At 50.4% G+C, this 19,024-nt stretch overlaps 1 protein-coding gene across 1 annotated transcript in view; it reads right to left on the bottom strand.

Annotated features, from left to right (window-relative positions):
- Positions 1-601: 601 nt before the first annotated feature.
- Positions 602-19,024, bottom strand: part of KCNG2 (potassium voltage-gated channel modifier subfamily G member 2) — a 39,221-nt gene continuing 20,798 nt past the window's right edge. Inside the window, exon 3 of the mRNA XM_037382285.1 lies at positions 602-3,494. Coding sequence (XP_037238182.1) covers positions 2,682-3,494 — 813 coding nt within the window. The 3' untranslated portion in view covers positions 602-2,681. The remainder of the gene's footprint in view (positions 3,495-19,024) is intronic.

Here is a 19,024-nt window from a genome sequence, read left to right as displayed (position 1 = left end):
TCTGTCGTCTCAACAGATAAAATGAAACTTTATTAAAAGCCAGGCCTTGACTAACAGACATAATGAGGAGGTTTTGTCACTTTATTAAAACTCCGTGTGTGTTGGAATTAATTATGTGCCTTTTGAAAAATATAAAGAACTCACTATTGCAGGACAATAGCAGCTTCAAGGAGCAGAGCAATAACATGGTGTGTGTCATCAGTCTGTTTTCCAAACAGCTGCTGAGCTGCAGTTAGCTGTCCTGGTGCTGGTTTGTTCCGTGCTGCGGGGCCAAAGGCAGCATTCATTCATGGCTGTTTGTTAGCACCACGAGCGTCAAACTCTTCATTCTGCTCCAGCATGGTTCTTCTAACAGTAAACTTCATGCCGCTGGTCATTCATGGGCCTTGCTGCTGGAGGAGATGTATTCTGCCCCCTCCGTGCACGCTAGCCGTGGTTCCTGCATTCACACCTGCGGCAGAGCATCAGCCAGCACCTGGTGCACAAGAACGAAGGTACCCGGAAGGTGAACTTACGGGCTCCCCTGGTGCATGTTGGGTCCCACCTGCAGACCGAGCACCCAACCACCACCATAAATGCCCTTCTGCCCCCCCGGCACCATGCCACACTTTGCCCTCCCCCCACCGCTCGCTGCTGATTTACGTTTGGCTGGCTGCAAAGCTGTACCCCTGAAGCCAAATCTTAATAAGCCTTAATGCAAGAAACCACGTTTAAATAAAACCAATAAAATGAAAATCTCTCATGACTCACAGCAGCCCAGTGCTGGTACCGCTCTGCCAGCAGCCTGAGTCAGCCCAGGCACCAGCCCCCAGCCCTCGCCCCCCCGGCCCGGCACAAGGGCTGCCGTCCCACTGGTGGGGCTATGACCGGCCAGCAGCACCTGGGCGAGCGCGGCTGCGTTCAGTTCCATGCGGCTGGGGGTCTGGGGACCCAGGGTCGGGGGCAGGTTTGCTGCTTCCATCTCTCGCGGCACTCGCCTGCGGGCTGTTTGTGTAACGCACCTGCTGCTCTGAGCTGTGGGGCGGCGGTGCTGTAGCGATGCTGCTGTGGGGCAGAGAGCCCCATGGCGTGGGGCTCTGGCTGCAGCCCCCACATGCACGGCTTCCCATCAGCACCGTGGCACCCTGCCTCCCTCCCGCACCCCCACATCACCAGCTGTGAGCATTCAGCAACAAAGCTGCTCGGTTTTATTAAAATAGTGTAACCTTTTATTTTCCCTTGCTCCATTCCTGTAAGGAACGGCTTAACATGGGAGTTTGCTAATGTAGGCTTGGTGTTAACAACAGATGCTGAGGCAAAAAAACCCAAACCAGACAAACCCCATCCTCAGTACGTCAGCTTGTGTTCCCTTCCCGGCAGGAGAATATGGAGGGTGACACTGCCTGGCTTCACTGCCAAAGGGGGCATGGGGACCAGAGGCGGTTATGTTCCACTTCCCTCCATCCCCTGATGGGATCCCACCTGCAAGCGCGCTGACGGACCCCAAGCATGCCAGCCTGGACCAGCGGCACAGCTCTGCCAGGGAAGGGGCTGGCACTCCTGGCGTCCCACCGGTTAACAAAGATGCAGATTCCACCATAGGATTTACCTTCCCCTTAAATTAAGTCTTTTGAGAATTAGGAAGAAGAGGCAGAACAATAATTGTAGGTTTTAGATTACAAGATTGTCTTTTTCTTAGCAGGAAAAAGAAAAAAGGACTACCGGTCAGGTGGAGCACGGCGCCACGCTGCAGCAGGGGCCAGAGCCTGCGACGGTGCTGACGGGCATCGCCCCGCTCGCACACGGGCGCAGCCAGCGCAGCCGCTGGGGAAGGGGCTGCAGAGCCGGGAGCTGCTGCTGCTGGTTTAACGCCACCCTCCCCTTCCCGGGCTGTGAGCATACAGGTTTAGTTGTCTGTTAAACACTTTTTTTTTTTTTTTTTTTCATACATGAGAGATGGAAATAGGTAACAGAAGGAGAAATGGCATGACTTGTAAAGACATTTGTTATATTCAACTGTTAGCAAAGGAAAAAAAAACAAGTTAACATTCAGTACCATAGCCAGGAAGATTGTCTGTATATTTCTGACATGGGGCTAAGACACAAAGCTTAGGGCGGTAAATACGCGTATTTACTAACTGATGCATACGGTGCCAGCAGGAGCCAGAGCCGGCAGCTGCGCTGCGCCGCCCGGGCTGCGCTACAGGCAGACCCCGGCCCCAGCAAAGCTGAAGGGATGCTCTGCCCTCCCGCCCTTGCCCTCGGCTTGTCTGAGGTTTGCGCTCCTCGGTGGGGCTGCCCGAACCCACGCCCTGGCATGGGGTGTCGTGGCCGGGGAGCCCCTGGCTGGGCCTGGCACAGGGGTGTCGCGAGCCGCGAGGAGGGGGCACCCAACGCACCCCACGCAGCCGGCACGTCCCCCGCTCTCCAGGCAGGCTACATTCAATGGCTGCTCCTTGGGGCTTGCAAAAAATACTTGTCCAATAGAAAAGAAAAGCCCTACAAGAAGCAAGGGAGTGGTGCAGCGCTCAGTATTTCCAGGGGCACTCTGCAGAGGGTCCTTCAGATCAGAGGTTGGTCCTTAGAGACCACATTGCGTGTGCCTCCCTGCACTGATGCAGTCCCGGAGGTCCCCCTTGCAGAACCGGCCCTGCCTCGTCCACCGCTTCTTGTGCTGCCAACGCGCCTCTTCAGCTCCTCAGTCACCAGCTTCTCTCAGCCCCCTGCTCAGCCACAGGCTGACCCCCCTGCCCAGCAGCACCTGGTGGGGATGTGGCACCGAGCCCCGGCACACCACCACCGCCTGGGAGCTCGGTGCTCTCTTCCAGCTGGCGCAGCTGCCTGCTTGCTGCTCGCTGCTGCTGCTCCTTCAGCTCGCTGTAGGAGCGGGAAAAGGTATGAAAGATGGATGTGACCGGGAAAGCCATCAGCAAAATCCCGCTCAGGATACTGCTTAGGGCCACCACCTGTCCAGGGATGCTACGAGGCACCATGTCCCCGTAGCCAACAGTTGTCATGGAGATCACAGCCCACCAGTAACTGGTGGGGACGCTTGTGAATTCTTGCTTGGCTCCCAGTTCGCTCTCAGCCAAGTACACCAGCGGGGAGAAGAGGGCCATGGCAACGCACAGGAAGAGCAGGAGAAGCCCGAACTCCCTGGTGCACCGGCGCACGGTGAGCCCCAGCGTCTGCAGCCCCAGCGAGTGCCGCGCCAGCCTCATCACATACAGAATGCGCAGAGCCCGCAGGAACCGCAGCACCAGCCCCACTCGCTCCAGGTACTTGTTCCCAGCTCCCCCGCCGGGCTTGCTGCTGTTTTTCGTGGAGACCATATCCACAATGAGAGAGACATAGAAAGGCAGGATGGCCAGGATGTCGATGATGTTGAGCGGGGTTTTCAGGAAAGCGCACTTGTCCTCTGCCTGGATGGATCGCAGCAGGAACTCAAAGGAAAACCACGCCACGCACACCGTCTCCAGCACAAAGATGTCATAGCACTTCCGCGAGCACTCGCCCTGGGGAGGAGGACAGGGAAACACAGAAAGGGGGAAGAAAAAGATTTAGCCAGAGAGCGAACCAAAGAAACAGAGAGTCGGGGTTCTTACAGGAAAGCCCCACGTGAAACTGCCATGCGTTACGAGGTACCAAAGTGAAACCAGGGCTGTCACGAGCAGCTGGGGCACGTAACTAAACCAGAGCTACCAGTGACGTGTTTGCTGCAGGACAGGCGACGGACCCGCAGGAGTACCCCAGGGCTGCCGGCATGCAGTGCGGTGGTATCAGCTGCCCGCCAGCCTGTTGAGGCGCCCGGCGCTCACACCTCAGTTCTAACCGAGCCTGTAACACCCTTTAGGGAGGATCAGTGCAGGATACATGGATTTTTAATAAATGAGTGATCCTTCCCTCCCTTCCTGATCAATCAGGAATTGCTTATAAATGGCTCATAAACACCTGCAGCATTTTATGTTACGTGCTCAGAGTCATCTATAATCTATTATCCACAGAACACAGAATACTTTTTATGTTCCAGAGAACATTTATTGACGCACTAGCCCTATAGCCAAAAGCTTATACAGAGTATATCGATAAATGTGGGTATTTCTAAAAGAAATCAGTACCACAAGAATAGAGGGAGGGCCTGGAGCGATAAGGATTTTTAATTACCTCACCTGTAAGAACTAATGACCCCAATGCCCTCCCCAGGCTTTCTGAGACACTGGCAGAGGTGCTCTTCCCTGCAGGCTCACTCGCTGGACAACGAAGGGAGAGAACCCTGGCTCGCTCTTTCCCTTTACGCTGCCTGCAAACAAGCCAGCCCCGGCGCATCGGAACGGCAACACACAGTAACAGTGGCGACGGCTGCTCCTTGGCTGTTAATTTAACAGCACAAATACTATGGCAATTCTCCGCTACATCACTGTTAGGAGCTCCAGCTGAATAATCATCAGCTTCCCTAAACAAACAGATTTTGATGTGGACAATTATAGTGCTAGTGCTGTTTCCTCTGAATGCTCATGTAGAAGTGTTAATGCTCTGGGGTCTCTGAGCAGAAGGCATGTGTATATTTAAGTGTATGTTTATTTGGGGAGCCAGTTTGAACAATTCATGAAAACTCTTGTATGGACGTAGGAGTCCATCCGTACGAGTGGGGTGTGAGACTCCCACTGATTCCAAAAGGTACCAATGTAAAACCTCATTTTGCTTGCCTATGCTAAATTACAGCAATAAAATATCACTCAGACGTGGCGAGGCTGTGCCAAGCTGTCTGCCCTTTCACCACTGGGGAATCTGAGAACCTCGCACATCTAAACACAGCTCTGCCCACACGCTCGGTGCAGGTGCCTTTTGCTAGGCGGAGATGAGGAAATCTTAACTGCACAGCACCGCATCCTAACTTCGCCCCTCCCCAAGCGCCCGTGCCCAGGTTTTCCCTGCAGTGACAGCAAACAGCAGAGGAGGGGGGAGATGTCTGCCCTGTGGGCTCCCTACAGCGTCCCCCAGGCCGCCGGGGTGGCTGGGCTTGCCCCATCCTCACCCGAGAGCCAACCACTGGGTCCAGCCCAGAGTGGATCTGGGACGATGTGAGCAGCATGACGAGCCTGTACGACTGGTAAGGGATGTGGTCTAACAGGCAAGCCAAGTGAGCGATGCCCGGGGTGAGGGGGGGCGTCCCAGCCTGTGCGGCTGTGGTGAAGGCAGGCAGATCCCCACATCTGCAACCGTGCCTGTGCCTGCGCCGCAGCCCCCCTGCTCCGCGCTGGCCCTCCCGAGCCAACACCTCGTTCGGGGCCAAGCCGCACACAGCAAGTGACGTAGCCCCACTGTGCCCTAAGTATAAAACCTGGCACGTTAGAATCTTTTTTTTGATTCGAGGATGAGAACTCTCCCTATGGGACAGGCTGACGGTCCTGGACCTCTCTCCTCTCCAAGCAACGATGCCTCTTCGGTAAGGTTTGTGCCTCCAACTATGTTGGATGTTACCTGGGACAATATTACTAACAAAAGCACTGTACACTTAACTTGAGCTTGATTTTTTACAGTAAGACTATTATTTTATATAGTAAGACTTTATATATAAAGACTATATTGCAGTGGCAATTCTGAACTTGCTATATCTGTTGCCTCAATAAAGCATCTATTTTCTATTCAGTTTTGTGAAACTGTTTCAGTGAAAGTCCTTAAATGGGGCTCTGGCAGGAAAACATTCGCTCTGATGCGCGGTTGGACATAGAAACCCTCAGATCTAAAACACTGACCAGGTCTGGGACCAGGACTGGATCTAGCTGCACCCATACTCCTCCCGCCAGGGAGTTTGGAAAGCACGGGGGTCCTTCCCGACCCTGGTGGCTCGGCGGGAGGGCTGTACCCCCGCCCGCTCCGCCCGCTCGTCAGGCTCAACGCGACACTGGACACATGGACACACGTTTCAAGGGCTGCTGCACTGCCAGCAGCCACAGCAGCAGCATCACACCGAGCACAAAGCCTCGAGTTACTGCACTACGATAACCAAAAGGCCAAGGCACCTTCCCCACCCCACGGTTAAAAGACACTAAGACAATGACTAAGGAGATGTCAGTAGGAAAACAGAACGTGAAAATCCTCAGAGCCGGCATCTGTGGTCCTTGTATTAACACAATGAAAGGTTGTAGCGCCTTGTATTTACAGATATTTATTTTTTTATTCCACTTTCAATTGGGGGCCAGAGCCAAAGGCCACAGGGCCAGTGGAGGGACACGGCTGGTGCCACTGTGACTTCTCACCTTATTACCAAAAAACCAGCCGTCAGACTGATACCATCCCAGAGCCCCCTGCCTGGGAATCTCACAGCAGGATATCTTGATCTCGTGCCTCAGGGCAGTGGTTGCAGGTGATTTGCAGCTCCTGGTGCTGTCCTTGCACACGGACGAAAGGGTCAGGCTGAGAAGGACGATGGCCCATAGAGGAATGGCTGTGGCTTGAGCCAAGTGGCAGCAGTGGCAAGAAGGAAAAAACCCCGATGTGCACATTTGCTTCCTCTGAAAGGTCCATCACGGCTTGGACCACCACGGATGGACACTGAGCTGTAGGCTGCCTTAGGAGACCTAGCTGGAGGGAAGCATTCTGGATTCTGACGTGCACGTGTATCATTTTCATGCCACTAGAACTTTAAGAAAGTCAGTGAAGCCTATGGAGAATTTAGCGCTGGAGCAGAGCTACAAAGACATGAAGGCATTTAGTAGCTAATTCAGCACCTGATTCCCCTGGCGCTGTTTGGTGCATAAGGAAAGGCAACTCTCCAAAGTCCTTCTGTGCATGAGCTTCGGTGTGGGAGCAAAGCAGAGTGAAAATCGCTCCTCATTAACAGACTACCAGTGGAGATGATTTTCAGAAGACTCTCTGCCCTCCCACACGCTGACATGTTTATCCTGTGTAGGTTCACAAACCCACAGCTTTGCTATTTATGTCTCTGATCCTCCCGCAGCACAACACCAAGCCCACCAGCGCAGGAGCCGCTGGGCTGGGCACCAGGGGCTGGTGGCACCCACCTGGTCCCCGTGCCCCGCGTGCAGGGGGGGTCCTGCCTGCTCCAGTCGAGGCTGACCTCGGGCTCTGCTGCTTCGCCACTCTTCCCAGCACCCACAGCTGGCAGCTAGCGCTGTGAATGCTGAGATGTTTATGGTCAGTATAGCGGAGCGATGACGCTCTGCTACACAGAGTTCATTTTAATGGGATGAAACAATCCCCTTTTTTAGCTAATGCATAATTATCTTCAGCAAAGTGCTCGTCTTCCTCAGTATCGTTATTAACCTACTGCAATCTGAACAAGCCAGGCTCTGTCCAAAGGCTGTCCTGAGAGTAAGAGGGTCTGAACAGGCTTTTAGAAAACAGCCCTGTGTATCAATTAACCTGCCAGAAGCCTTTGTCTTGCTAATTAAAGGTCTTCCTGTCCCCTGGACCATGTTTCAATATCATCTAAGTATAAGCTATTATTATCCTCACATGAAATCAAAAACAATATGAGAAAAAACACGTTTCATGCTCTTTGCGCTTTGCTTTTCAGCTGCAGCTGCTTTTCCTTGTTCTTTTTTCCCCTTGAGTACAGCATGTAAAAAAAAGAAAAAAATAAGGCAATTTTTCTCTTTCTAAAACTTTTAACTGTGTATTAGAGTCCAACCGGATGGTGTAACTCTGCTTAGGGTTTTGAGATTCTTCTCCATTCAAGAAAACAGAACAAAAACATGCAGAAAGAAACACACACAGAAATGGAAAAAAGTAATGAAGAATTAATCAGCCATTGGAATATGAGAAAAACAAGTCCTAACAGAATAGGATAGCATCCTGCCAAAACCAGAGCTGTAGCAAATCTGTGTGTTCTCAAAAAAGACCAAGTTTTATTAACTCCAGGCCACAAACATGTACACGAACAAATACATACTGCCTTTTTACTTCTTGCAAGCAAAACAGCTAGTTCTCCATCTTGTAATCTAATGGATACATTTTTATAATTACATTCTTATATATAGCTTTATGAAACTGGGCCCAAGGAAAACCTTTTTTTAGTTTTCATAACAATTGCATTTCTTTTTGTCTTTTAGAGGTCTAAACAAAAACCAGGAAGAATGGCAATCATAAAGGACACCCCTCCTTGCATTTTTCTAGTATTAAAAGACTATCATTCTTTATTTTTTAATATGCATATAACTGTACCATTAAAGAAGCAATATCTTAGGTTTTTGATTACAAAAGAAGTGGTATAATAAAAAATAATATGGAAACAGTTGTTCTTAACAAGATGTGTATGTTTGTTTATGTGCATACATGTGGTTTTTTTCAAACAGCAAGTAGATTTTTTTTTTTCCCTGTGCAGAAATTACTTGGGTATGGAGAAATACCTGCAGTTGCACAGGATTTTGGGGACATGTACTAATGTCATCTCAGAGCACAAGAAAAGAAAGGAAGGTCTCAGCAAGGAATTCTGTTTAGTCAAATTAAAGTGAGTCTCCTTCAGTAGGATCTATAGAAATTTGCTGTCAAAAAGCCAACCACAGTATCTTTCTTCTGGAGAAACATTTCCATTGCCAAAAGGAAAATTACAAAAAGGAAAGCTGGTGTCACTGGAGTTAAAATTCAGCTGCACTCGTTGCTCTGCATGGTCCATCTAAAATTCACAGGCATCTCTCGGGAACACTTTGGTTGGGCTTGTGGGGTCCCTTCCGTGGGTACCTCCCTGTGCTGCGCCTCAGGAACGCTCTGCCCTGCGCACTGTGTGATGTTGTGACCCTGCCTTTGTCCACCCATCTCCTGAGAAGAAATTCTGCCTCTCCTTCAGATTTGTGCAGGCTTTGACACCATCTCCCCTGCTGGCGTTAGAAGATGTCAAAAGCCAGATCACCTCTAACCGCCCCAGTTCTCATGGTGCTTTGCACACACATTTTGGTAAGCTCAGCAGCTCAGCAGTACCTTTGGGGAAGAAGTTTCAGTGCTGCCCACTTGCCCCTGTAGTGAAGATTTCCCTCCCTGGCAAACGCGCATGTTAAGACCCCCGTGCCCCCAACATGAGAGGCACTGCATATAAAAATACTTACATAAGCTTTAAAACTGCAACATTTCTAAAATGATGTTGTTCTCTTCCACTTGCCCCTTGTTCCTTGAGGCTTTGGGGTCATGCATTTCCAGTGTTTCTCTGCACACCGTTCTCTGGTTTTTAACAATGTGGAACTTGAAATTCCGACGTAAGTGAGGTCTCAGCACCGGCAATCAGCTTGGAGGGACCCCCAAAGCCCCTGAGGCTGCTGCACAAGGTCTGCCCCAGCCTGGCCACAGCACTGCCCAGAGCGGGCCAGTTCCCAGCCAGCGGCTACGGGTGACCGCGGTGGGGGTGGGCGCGATGCTCAGCCACCTCCCAATGGAGCTCGCAGGGGATGCAGAGGACAGACCCTCCACTCCCACTCGGCACCTGCAGCACTTGCCTGGAGTGGCAGAGGCGCAGCCCCCGCTGCCAAGCGGCTGGTGGGAGCCTGCGGCTGCTCTGCCCAGCCTGGGGTGCCCGGCGCTGGGGCACAGCCTTGCCCCAGCCACTGCTGCGAAACGAAGGACCCTGCCCCAAGGAAAATTCCAGTAAAACGGCAACATTCCCCAAAATCTGCCTCCCCAACAAAACCTAATGATTGTGCTCACACTGGCACTTTCTGATGGAAAGCAATTTTCTGATGCAAAGTGATTTTCTGATGAAAGCATCCAGATAATTTTCACAGTAAGGGTGACTGTGTGACTCCTGCGACGTGACCTGCTGTTGGAAGGGCAGCATCGCTCCCTGCCCTCGGGCACAGGCACGCTCCCCTTGCACGAACCACGCTCCCCTCACCACAGACCACCCATGGGCTTGGCGAGCGCCCATCTGCCACTGCAGCCAGGGTCAGGCTGAACTCGCAGCCAGCCTGCTCTCAGTGTTCCTTGTGCTCCTCAGCAAAGATGATTCAGCTGCTGCACAGTCTGTCCTTAAAGCTGGCTGGCTGTGAATTCAAAGGAACAGTTCCTGTTCTGAAAGTCACCAAGGGGCCACGAAAGAGCCCTCTGCTTCTTGCTGTACACACTCTGATCTGTAGGTAGAGCTTAGTTCGTGCTTCATCTTCAGCCCAGCTGCTAGAAGAGCCACAGAGCAAGCATCGCCTTCAGCAGGGAGGGCTCCCGCTAACATCTTGCAGGTGTATCGTGGAGAAAAGGTAGCTCCTGTGCAACCGCTCCTGTACAACCTGGCTTTGTTGACAAGAAAGGGCAAGGAGGTGGGCAGGAGCTATACCTGCTTTAGCCTTAGCTCTCTGGATCCCCTTTGATCCCGAGACAGCACAGTCCCACACCACCGCTCAGAACCCCTCAGCCTGTCCCTTTCGTTCTGCCAGTGAAGCTGCAAATCCACACGGAACACCAGCAGAGCGAGGGAGATGCCAGCTGACTACGGGAGCTGCTAGGAGGTAACTTTGGGGTGCGCTGAACCCCCCAGCGGAGCCTGATCAGCGTGTAAGGTCGGAGGCTGAGCTGTGCGGTGGCAGTGGTGCACCCAAGGGGTTAGGGAGGCAGCAACACCTGCACGCGCCCTGCACTGGGGCCTCAGACTGCACTTCTGATGCAGCCACAGAGCCAAATGGCTGCTGCATTCATGGAAAGCTCTGGAAGTGGCCGGCAGTCAGCGGGAGGGAAGAGAAGACCACCACGTGCGCAAGGGGTTCACCCACGCAGGGTGGCGGCTGGCGGGCAAGGGGCAGGGGCGGCAGGTGGCATGCGTGCACAGGTGGCCACAGGGCAACCAGCTGTATTCCTCGGGCTGCCCAAGCCACCGGCAGCCCACTGCTTCGGGCCCCCTCAGCCCCAAACTGCACCACCAGAATTAGATGCTGTAGGTAGGACCAGGGTTTCTAAGCCTTAAATGTTGAGCCTTGAGACCTGTTTAACTGTCACCTTTTCCCCTGCAAACGCTGTAGATGTCTGACCAGCTGTACTCTGGCTGCATGGGTGTGGCATATGCATCTGTGTGTGGAAGAAGACACAGACACGGGAGATTCAATCAACCATCTACCAGGTCAGACTGTTGTTGTACTCCATTCCCCTGCCTCCTTCACTTACAGTCCCTGCCACAAGCAGATAAATTCTTCAGTCCACTGTCCTGCTTCTCTTTGCCCCAGCAGAGGTGCTGGGAAGCATGGAAAGCACACAAGTAGTACTACAGATGCACGAAATGCCCCCTCGTTAATTTCTTCTCAACCAGCTTTTCTCACACCTGCACCTACTTTTAGCACACACCTCTCCAAAAGCGACAGCGTTTGTAAGAGGGAAACAAATGTTATCTGGCTCTACTTTATGCAAAGCAACCAAAACCTAAAACCTGTAAGAAGCAAGAAACTATATATAAAGAATAAAACAGACCATAAGTGCCTATGAAGCAGAACACCATCAACTGCCTGACTTTGAGATGCTTATCAGGACCAGCACAGCAACTCACCTGGAGAGGCTGGGGGGTGGCGTGTGTGTGTGTGGGTGTGTGTGTGTGTGTAAAGACACTGAACATCTTAAAACTCCTCAGACTGTGACTGCAGCTGGGAGCAGCCAGAGGGACCAGTATGATCCAGCAGTGAGCTGCTGTCTCCCGGTCTGACCACACCATGCACCGGGAGAGGGGCTACACTCCAACTTAGGGAGGGGCAATACACCCTGGGTAACGTTTCTTTGAGGTCACCTCTTAAGACTCTGCTCCATGCTCACCCTTAGTGACCTCCTCATGGGCAAGTATTCCCTTCACTTCGCATTTCTTTGGTTTTCTCGTGTTTGTAATCTGCCTCACTACAATGAGGACAGGCAGCGTCTCACAACCTGTGCTCTTCATCTCTGAAACCAGCTTTGACACCAATTCTTTCTTGCTCACCAAATGCACGCATGCAAACCAACCATCGTTTGTTATTTGGAGCTTGGTGGTAGGTCCCTGTATGTAAGTGAAGGATTTGATTTGTTCAGGAACCCCCCACGTTCAACAAGGATGATTCAAACTGGAAGGAGTTTGGAGAGCAACCCAAGGTTACTTGGATGGCTAGCAGAACGGGAAACCTATCTTAAAAATAGACATTTCAATGCATTTACTTTACCATCACCAAATGAAGGCTGAGAAGAGACACGTTTGCTGTCTACAAATATACCAAGGGGGAAGAGAAGCACTGTTCAACGGCACGGTCAGAAGTTCTCGTGCAGGTCTGCCCGGCCCTGCTGTGAGCACTGCTGTCGCCACCTACGACCTGCCTGTTTAAAATCCGCAGTTCAGCCCACAGAATGGGACGTGTGATCACTCCTGAATCTTCCTCAGTGCAAAGTCACCCTGGCGTTTTGTTCAGGAGTGGTGGGGAAAGGCAACGCCATCAGCTCAGCAACGGCAACCAGCAGTGAGGTAGGAGGGGAAGGAGAGGGACCCGGACAGACTCAGTTTGCACCAGCTGTTCGCAAGGAGAACCCATCACTAACTGAAAGGACCGTGCTGGCAGGAGAAGAAACAGCTATAGCAGCTTTTGGAATGCGGATTCTAGCAGGCACATGAGGCTCCAAAAGAGCCCCTCTGCAAGGACAGGGAAGGCCAGAGCCCTTTTAAGATGAGGCGACCACACTCGCCTCAGAGGACCCCTCCAAGTCCTACCTGCCCTCACCGTACAGCCAGCAAAGGAAACGATGTGCTTGATGCTGCTGGAGCTGGGCCTCGGGGGGTCTGGGAGCCCTGCCTGGCTGTCCACATCTGTCATGCGTGCAAGACACTAGTAGGCTATTCATTATATTTAGATAATTACAATCTATACGTACAAGAATAGGTTTGCTGCCTTTGTTTAAACAAAAATTCTGAGTCAAAAGGCTGGGTTTGTACCTGGGGTCTGCTTTGGTGATTTTACCACATCTTGGTCTCATTTGGAAATTGCCTGAAGACAAATGGCTACAGAAGACAAGGGTCCACAAGAACAAGGTATTATATTTGAAATTCATCAACTGCCTCGGCATTCGAGGCAGGGTGCCATGGGCCACTATCGCTTGCCTTCTGGCAGCTCTGCCCTGTGGCAGACCCCCTCCGTAGGGAACGCCCAGATGTGGCACAGCTGTGCTGCTGTGGCCATGGCCCCCGTGCAGCCCCCGTGCTTGGGCCGGTGCAAGGTGCACCACGGGCACACGGCACGGGGCTCGGCTGCCGCAGTCACTGCCATGGGCAGGGCAGCCGCACAGAGAAGAGAATGAGGATTTCACCAAGCAACCATGTCCTCTGAAGAACAGCTTCACTTTAGAAACACTGATGTTCTTGGCATTTTGGAGTAAAAAAATCCCTTGGAATTTTCCATTTTCAGATTTCCAGAAAGTTTTGCTTGGTTTTGGCCCACTTATCCACTGAAATTGAATGAAAGAAACCCCACAAGAGAATAATGAAGCACCAGAAGCCTCCCTGCTGACAAATGTCCCCCTCTCCCCCTGATTTCACATGAACTAGAAATCTTCCTCCTCAGCCCACTCTTTTCTAGGTCTGATAGAGGCATCGTACCCCTCAAGGCTTGGAAACTACAATGCTTCTTGTAAAAATCCATTCTCTGCAAACCTAAGCAAATGCTTGATCCTGAGTTTTTACGTGAAGAAACCCAGTTACCTTGCAAATTAGCAAATCTCCTGATTTCTGGAGAATAATCCTAGCTTGTATTTTCCATCCTAGTGCTGGAAAGCAAGACAGACACAGTTCTTGCTGAAAACACTTGAGCAATGGCACTTGGCCCTTACAGCACACCTGCTCCTCATAAACACAGCAGGACTGCACAGACAAAGGTGGGGGGTGTCTCCCCTAAGTGGCAGCATCAATCAAAACACAGCAGGACCCGAGCGGGGCCGAGCCCGCACCAACCCGCAGCGCAGCCCATCAGTCTCTCCAGGGAGTGACAGCACCAAGACCCTGCACCTTCCTCTGAAAGGACCAGCCCCGGAGATACAGGGCTGCGTTACAAAGCAGCAGCATTCCCAACACCTTCACACCTACCCAACGCTTGGGAAAAGACGATGCTGTGGTGGCACCTGGCTGTGTCTAGAATCCTTCCCAAACCCACCATCCTCTTTTCTTCTTCTCCTCAAGCTTGTCTCATACTAAAAGAGAATCTCAGTCTTCTCTCTCCCTCTCTCACTTACTAACTGTATTAAGAACAACTGATTCTTTTCAGAATTTTAAAGTATATTTTCCCTCTTACTTCTCCCAGTCCTCCCCTTCTTTCAATCCCTGCTTTAGAAACAGTTTTCCTCCTCCTGCCTCCCACTCATCGCAGGTTCTATTTTACTGACCCACATTAGTTTCACTGGTTCCTGCAACCCTGTAACCTGCTAGAAAAGTTGGGGGTATCTGGTTTTTCTCTTGGAGGAAAGGGGGACAGAGTCAAGCTCACTCTTTTCCTCTTACATTTTTTTCCAAACCTACTTCCGCGCCCGCCCCCCCAACCTCCCCCCCCCCCCGGCCTCTTTCCCTTTATCCTATTATCTGAAAGGCAGTGAAGGATTTGCTTATGCTGCCTGTGGGCAGATTTGCTCTCCCGCTGGTAGCGGCTCAGCCGCAGCTGGCAGCCTGCTACCCACCGCCCTTGCACTGATGTGCTGTAAGTGCTACCCCTGCGCCTGCAAAGTGGACGGATTTTTGCAAGGTGGATCTGACCCCGGCAAACCCCTGCACTCTCCCACATCCTCTCTTTCTGCTCAAGGCAACAGCAACAGCAGAGCTGAATGCAAGAACTGCATGCCTTGCCTTAAATCAGCTAATATTTCTACTGTGTATGAAGGCAACTAGCTGTGGGCTGGGGGAATATACCCACAGCTCCTGCCCACAGACAGTGCGCGGACCTTTCAGGAGGGTGCTGCAATTTCTGTTCTGTCACCGTCATTACCCAGAGCAGCATGTGCCAAATTTCCAACACGGCTCAGGATGTATTGGATGGCTTCACATTGTTCTCTCAATTTCCTACTCATATCTGGGCTCAGAAAACGAGCTGAAGCAGAGGGAAAGGGAGCGCACGCATGTGCCTGTGTGGGCAGGTGGGCTACGGGGGCTTGGCCAGTGAGTGGCCAGAGGGCTGGCTAGCATGTGCCCTGGGGAACAGCCCCTTCTGGCTGAGGCACCCACCTTGTGAGTGACCCACAAGCTCAAGTCTGAGCAGCAGCTAATGCTGGGACCGAGCCCCACCAGCGATGTGTCCCAGCCCCTGCAGCACCCCCCGCAAACGCAGCCAGTGCTGGACCTGGTACCTTGGTTGGGATGCTGCCTTCACAGGGCCAGACTCATGCCATGCCACTCCTCTTCAGAAAGCTTCCAGGCTTTCAGGCAGCTGGCTTTAATCACAATTAGGAACTGCCGCTGCTCATTTCATTGTATTGATGACTTCAGGTCTGACCACAGAGGAGGGCCAAGGAAGTCCCAGACGTGCAGCATCCATGCTGGCACCTTGCCCAGGGGGTCAGATCAGAGCTCCTGCACAAGGAGTCCGGAACGGGATAGTGATGGCTCGCCCATCCCTGCAGACAGAAAGAGGCCCCTGAGCTCACCCCCTGCAGAGCAGAGTGTCTCACCAAGTGGCTCATGAATCACACACATGGTTCCCACTGAGCTGAGACATGTTTAGAAGGACTGACAGAATGCATTTAACAACTACATGAGATGTACTCAAGCATCTCTAGATAAATGGTTTCCATTGTTAATTACTCACACTGTAATACTCTTTATTTAGAACATGAGTTTGTTGAGCTGCAGGATCCAGTTATTGTTCATTGCTGTCCACAGACATTCTTTTATTCTGCTCTTTACTGCATGAAAAACTCTTCTAGTGTCTCACTATAAAGAGAATTCTCAGATTTTAAATAGTTGACTTTTTTTGCAACTTACCTACTTAATGGGTACCAGACACAGCATGCCAAGCGTCATGCTCTCCCTCCCAACTAGCAGCTTGGATGGGCAATTGCATACATCCAGTGGGCCACCAGCGTCTCAACATCCCTTCTCAGTGCCTGCTGCCCAAGAGTCTTTCGCCCTCTCCATGCTACACTTACAGGTCGCACTTCGATGCACATCGTTACCTCCACAAGTTCACATCAGCTAACTGTGCCAGACACCTCCAGTCCCTGACCAGTGTGTCATTTCTGTGCCACCTGCAAATTTCATTTGCAATTGTTTTATGCTTTCTCCCCAGTCATCAGCAAAACACCAAGTAGCTCTGGGCTAACACCAGACACCTGCATGCCTGTGTGCACTGCCACTGGATGGTGATTTCTCATGTTAGTTTGCTGCTACTTCGAGATCTAAGAGAAAATTTTAAAACATTTAGTAAGGGAGGTAAGTTTTTGAAAATGCCATTTTTATTAAAGAATGGTGTTGTATGCCACTAATTCAAACATCTCACAGAAGTATCTACATCAGAAGGTGTGTTTTTTTCAGAAAACTTTATAACTTCATAAAAATTACACTAAGTTTGACTGAGTGTGGTGTTCTACATAGACTAGAATTAACTATGCTGTTCTCAAAAATGCTGCTGATAGTACTCAGTGCCATCTTTTTCATGGTTTTACATGCTTACCTTTAGAAAATCCAACAACCTTATAGTTTTCTCCTGGCCCTTTCTTAAGCCTTTGTTAAAAACCTATTGCAAAAAATGTTTTAACTTTTTTTTTCTTTTTCTCCATTTCTATACCACTCATAATTTAATTTGTCTGGAATCTAATGTCTCCACGGATACTGCAAAAAGTCCCCAATTTCAAAAACTTCTACATTTCATCTCAACCACTACATTTTAAGCAATGAAAATGTAAGCATTTATAATGTTAAAGGATTTAACGCAATTTTTCTAAGTGCTGTACACATGAATCATCAGCTCATTACCTCAGCCTAGCTACTGGAGGTCTAGCCAAACGTAAATCTGGTTGCTTTCTTTCTTTCCAAACCTCTAGAATTGATAGCAACGTACCCTGGAGCTCTGAGATTAAATTTCCAGATGATACTTTTATTACAAAGAAATGAAAGATGTCTCTTTCAGAAGATCAGGCCAGTACTCAACAAGCCCACAGAGCACAAGCTCTCTTGCAAAAGGTGGTGGAGCAACCTTTGGCGTAAAGGAGCTACGCTGTACCCTCAGGGTATCACAGAGCAGGCTATACTGAGTACCTGTAGTAATTCTACAAACATGAGTGGAAGCCATGCAGCTACTGTCATGAGATTGCTTCAGAGACTCCCTGGGTGATTTACCTGGAAGTCAGGAGAATAAACCCACTAGTAGGTACAGATAGTTATGGTGGCGGAACCAAAGAAATACTAAAGAAATTAAATATGGAGCATATTTTGCTGGGTGACCCACCAAACATAAGCCAGTAACAATGTGACAAAGTTACCAATGCTTTTATGGCAGAGTCTTAGCAGCGTTTAATTATTTATCACTAATGTTATGTTGCAGCATATTTATACAATATTTAAAAGAAGACCTGAGCCTGCTATTTATTCATGAGAAGATACCCTGTAGGCTGAGAGTTCACTGGCACAACAGAAAGTTATTAACAAGGCAACAGGAATTTTGCCTTATACAACGCTTGCCTCATGCCCAAGCTAACAGCGCAGAGAAATACTCTCTGTTTTTTGCCTGCTAAGCCTGAAACACTGCAGAGAGCCTGGGGTGGTTCCCAAAGTCTGCATTGTAACCTGCTGCCCTCAAAACCCTCCGGGGCAGCCCCTTGTCCCATAAGGATTTCTCTCTTTACTCGGAAAAAGCCACTTGGCAGAAGATGCTGCTGCAGTGAGACCCAAAGCTGGCGAGAGCCGGGCACGAACTCTGCCGAGTGGGGAATTCTGAGCAAAGGGTCTGTGGCTCACCGGGGGGGCTCCGGGCAGACCTGTTCCACCGAGCCAGCTCCCCACCCCCCCGTCTGAAGTCAACTCTTAATGAAAGAAAATACAACATTTCTCCTACGCCCCTGACACAACAGAGAGAGATTTTCTTGCTGGGACTGTGTTTCCTTTATCTTTTCTTGAAGGAGCTGCCATGACAGAACTAGATACGTCTGCTAAAGTTTAAATAGCTTCAGTCAAGCAGGAAAGCTGGATATTTTTTTTTTCTCCAGGGGAGGAAGGACTGCACAAAGTAAAATCTATTTTTTTTTCCCCAAGAGAAGCAAGCAAGCTGAGAAGAAATGGTGAGAGCTCTCCAAACGCAGTTGTTACCCAGCACTCTGTCCGCACAACCAATACCAAGCATAACCAACCATTCCTTCAGACATTCTCTACTCATTAGCAGCTTGAGGCAGCCTTGCAAAGGGGAAAGACTGTCTCTGAAAAGAGCTGGCAAAGCTGGTGGGTGGTGTGCTGTTTGACCAGGGGGTCCCAGGCAGCTGGAGCCCTGGCAGGGGCGAGCAGAGCCAGTCAGCGGGCAGCATGTTGTGCCACAGCGTTGCTGATCAGGGCTCCCAGCACCAAATGTATTGCCCTGGTGTGAGATTACAACAACCCTGAACTCAGTAAGATAAATTGAGACAGAGATAGGCTCTAACAGCTGGGAAAGGTTTAGATTCAGACCCACAAAGGAAAGATTAATACATGTATTTCTTTTACATTAAGGGCTGTATCATTCAGATGATTCATAGACAAGTGCAGTTCCCAGCAAAATGATCAAAGGACATAATCACCACTTCTTGATATTTGCAAAGAACATTTTGCTATTAGTCTTATATTTGCAAACTCCATGGGAGTCAGATGAACGATGCACACCACTCAAAAAACCACACAACTCAACATTTAAGGTTTAGACAGAGCAGTGCAGAGGTTCTCAACTCCTTGATTTTAAAGCTCTCTGTGTGTCCCACAGAAGCAACACCATTTTTATCTTTCAAGCCTCATCACTTCAACTGCTTTCAGGCAAACGCGAGCTGTCTGAAAGGCAACATGCACAGCAAATTTCTCTGACCATCAGACAGGAGCTGGGAGAGCATGCTATGATGACTCAGACTTGCACTGCAGAACTTTGCAGTTACTCCTCAGGTTTGGACTCTAAGG

The sequence above is a fragment of the Falco rusticolus genome, chromosome 3, assembly GCF_015220075.1.
Source record: "Falco rusticolus isolate bFalRus1 chromosome 3, bFalRus1.pri, whole genome shotgun sequence".
In the NCBI taxonomy this organism is placed as follows: domain Eukaryota; kingdom Metazoa; phylum Chordata; class Aves; order Falconiformes; family Falconidae; genus Falco; species Falco rusticolus.
Note: the sequence above shows the minus strand (reverse complement) of the source record. Positions and strands in the feature narration are given on the sequence as shown.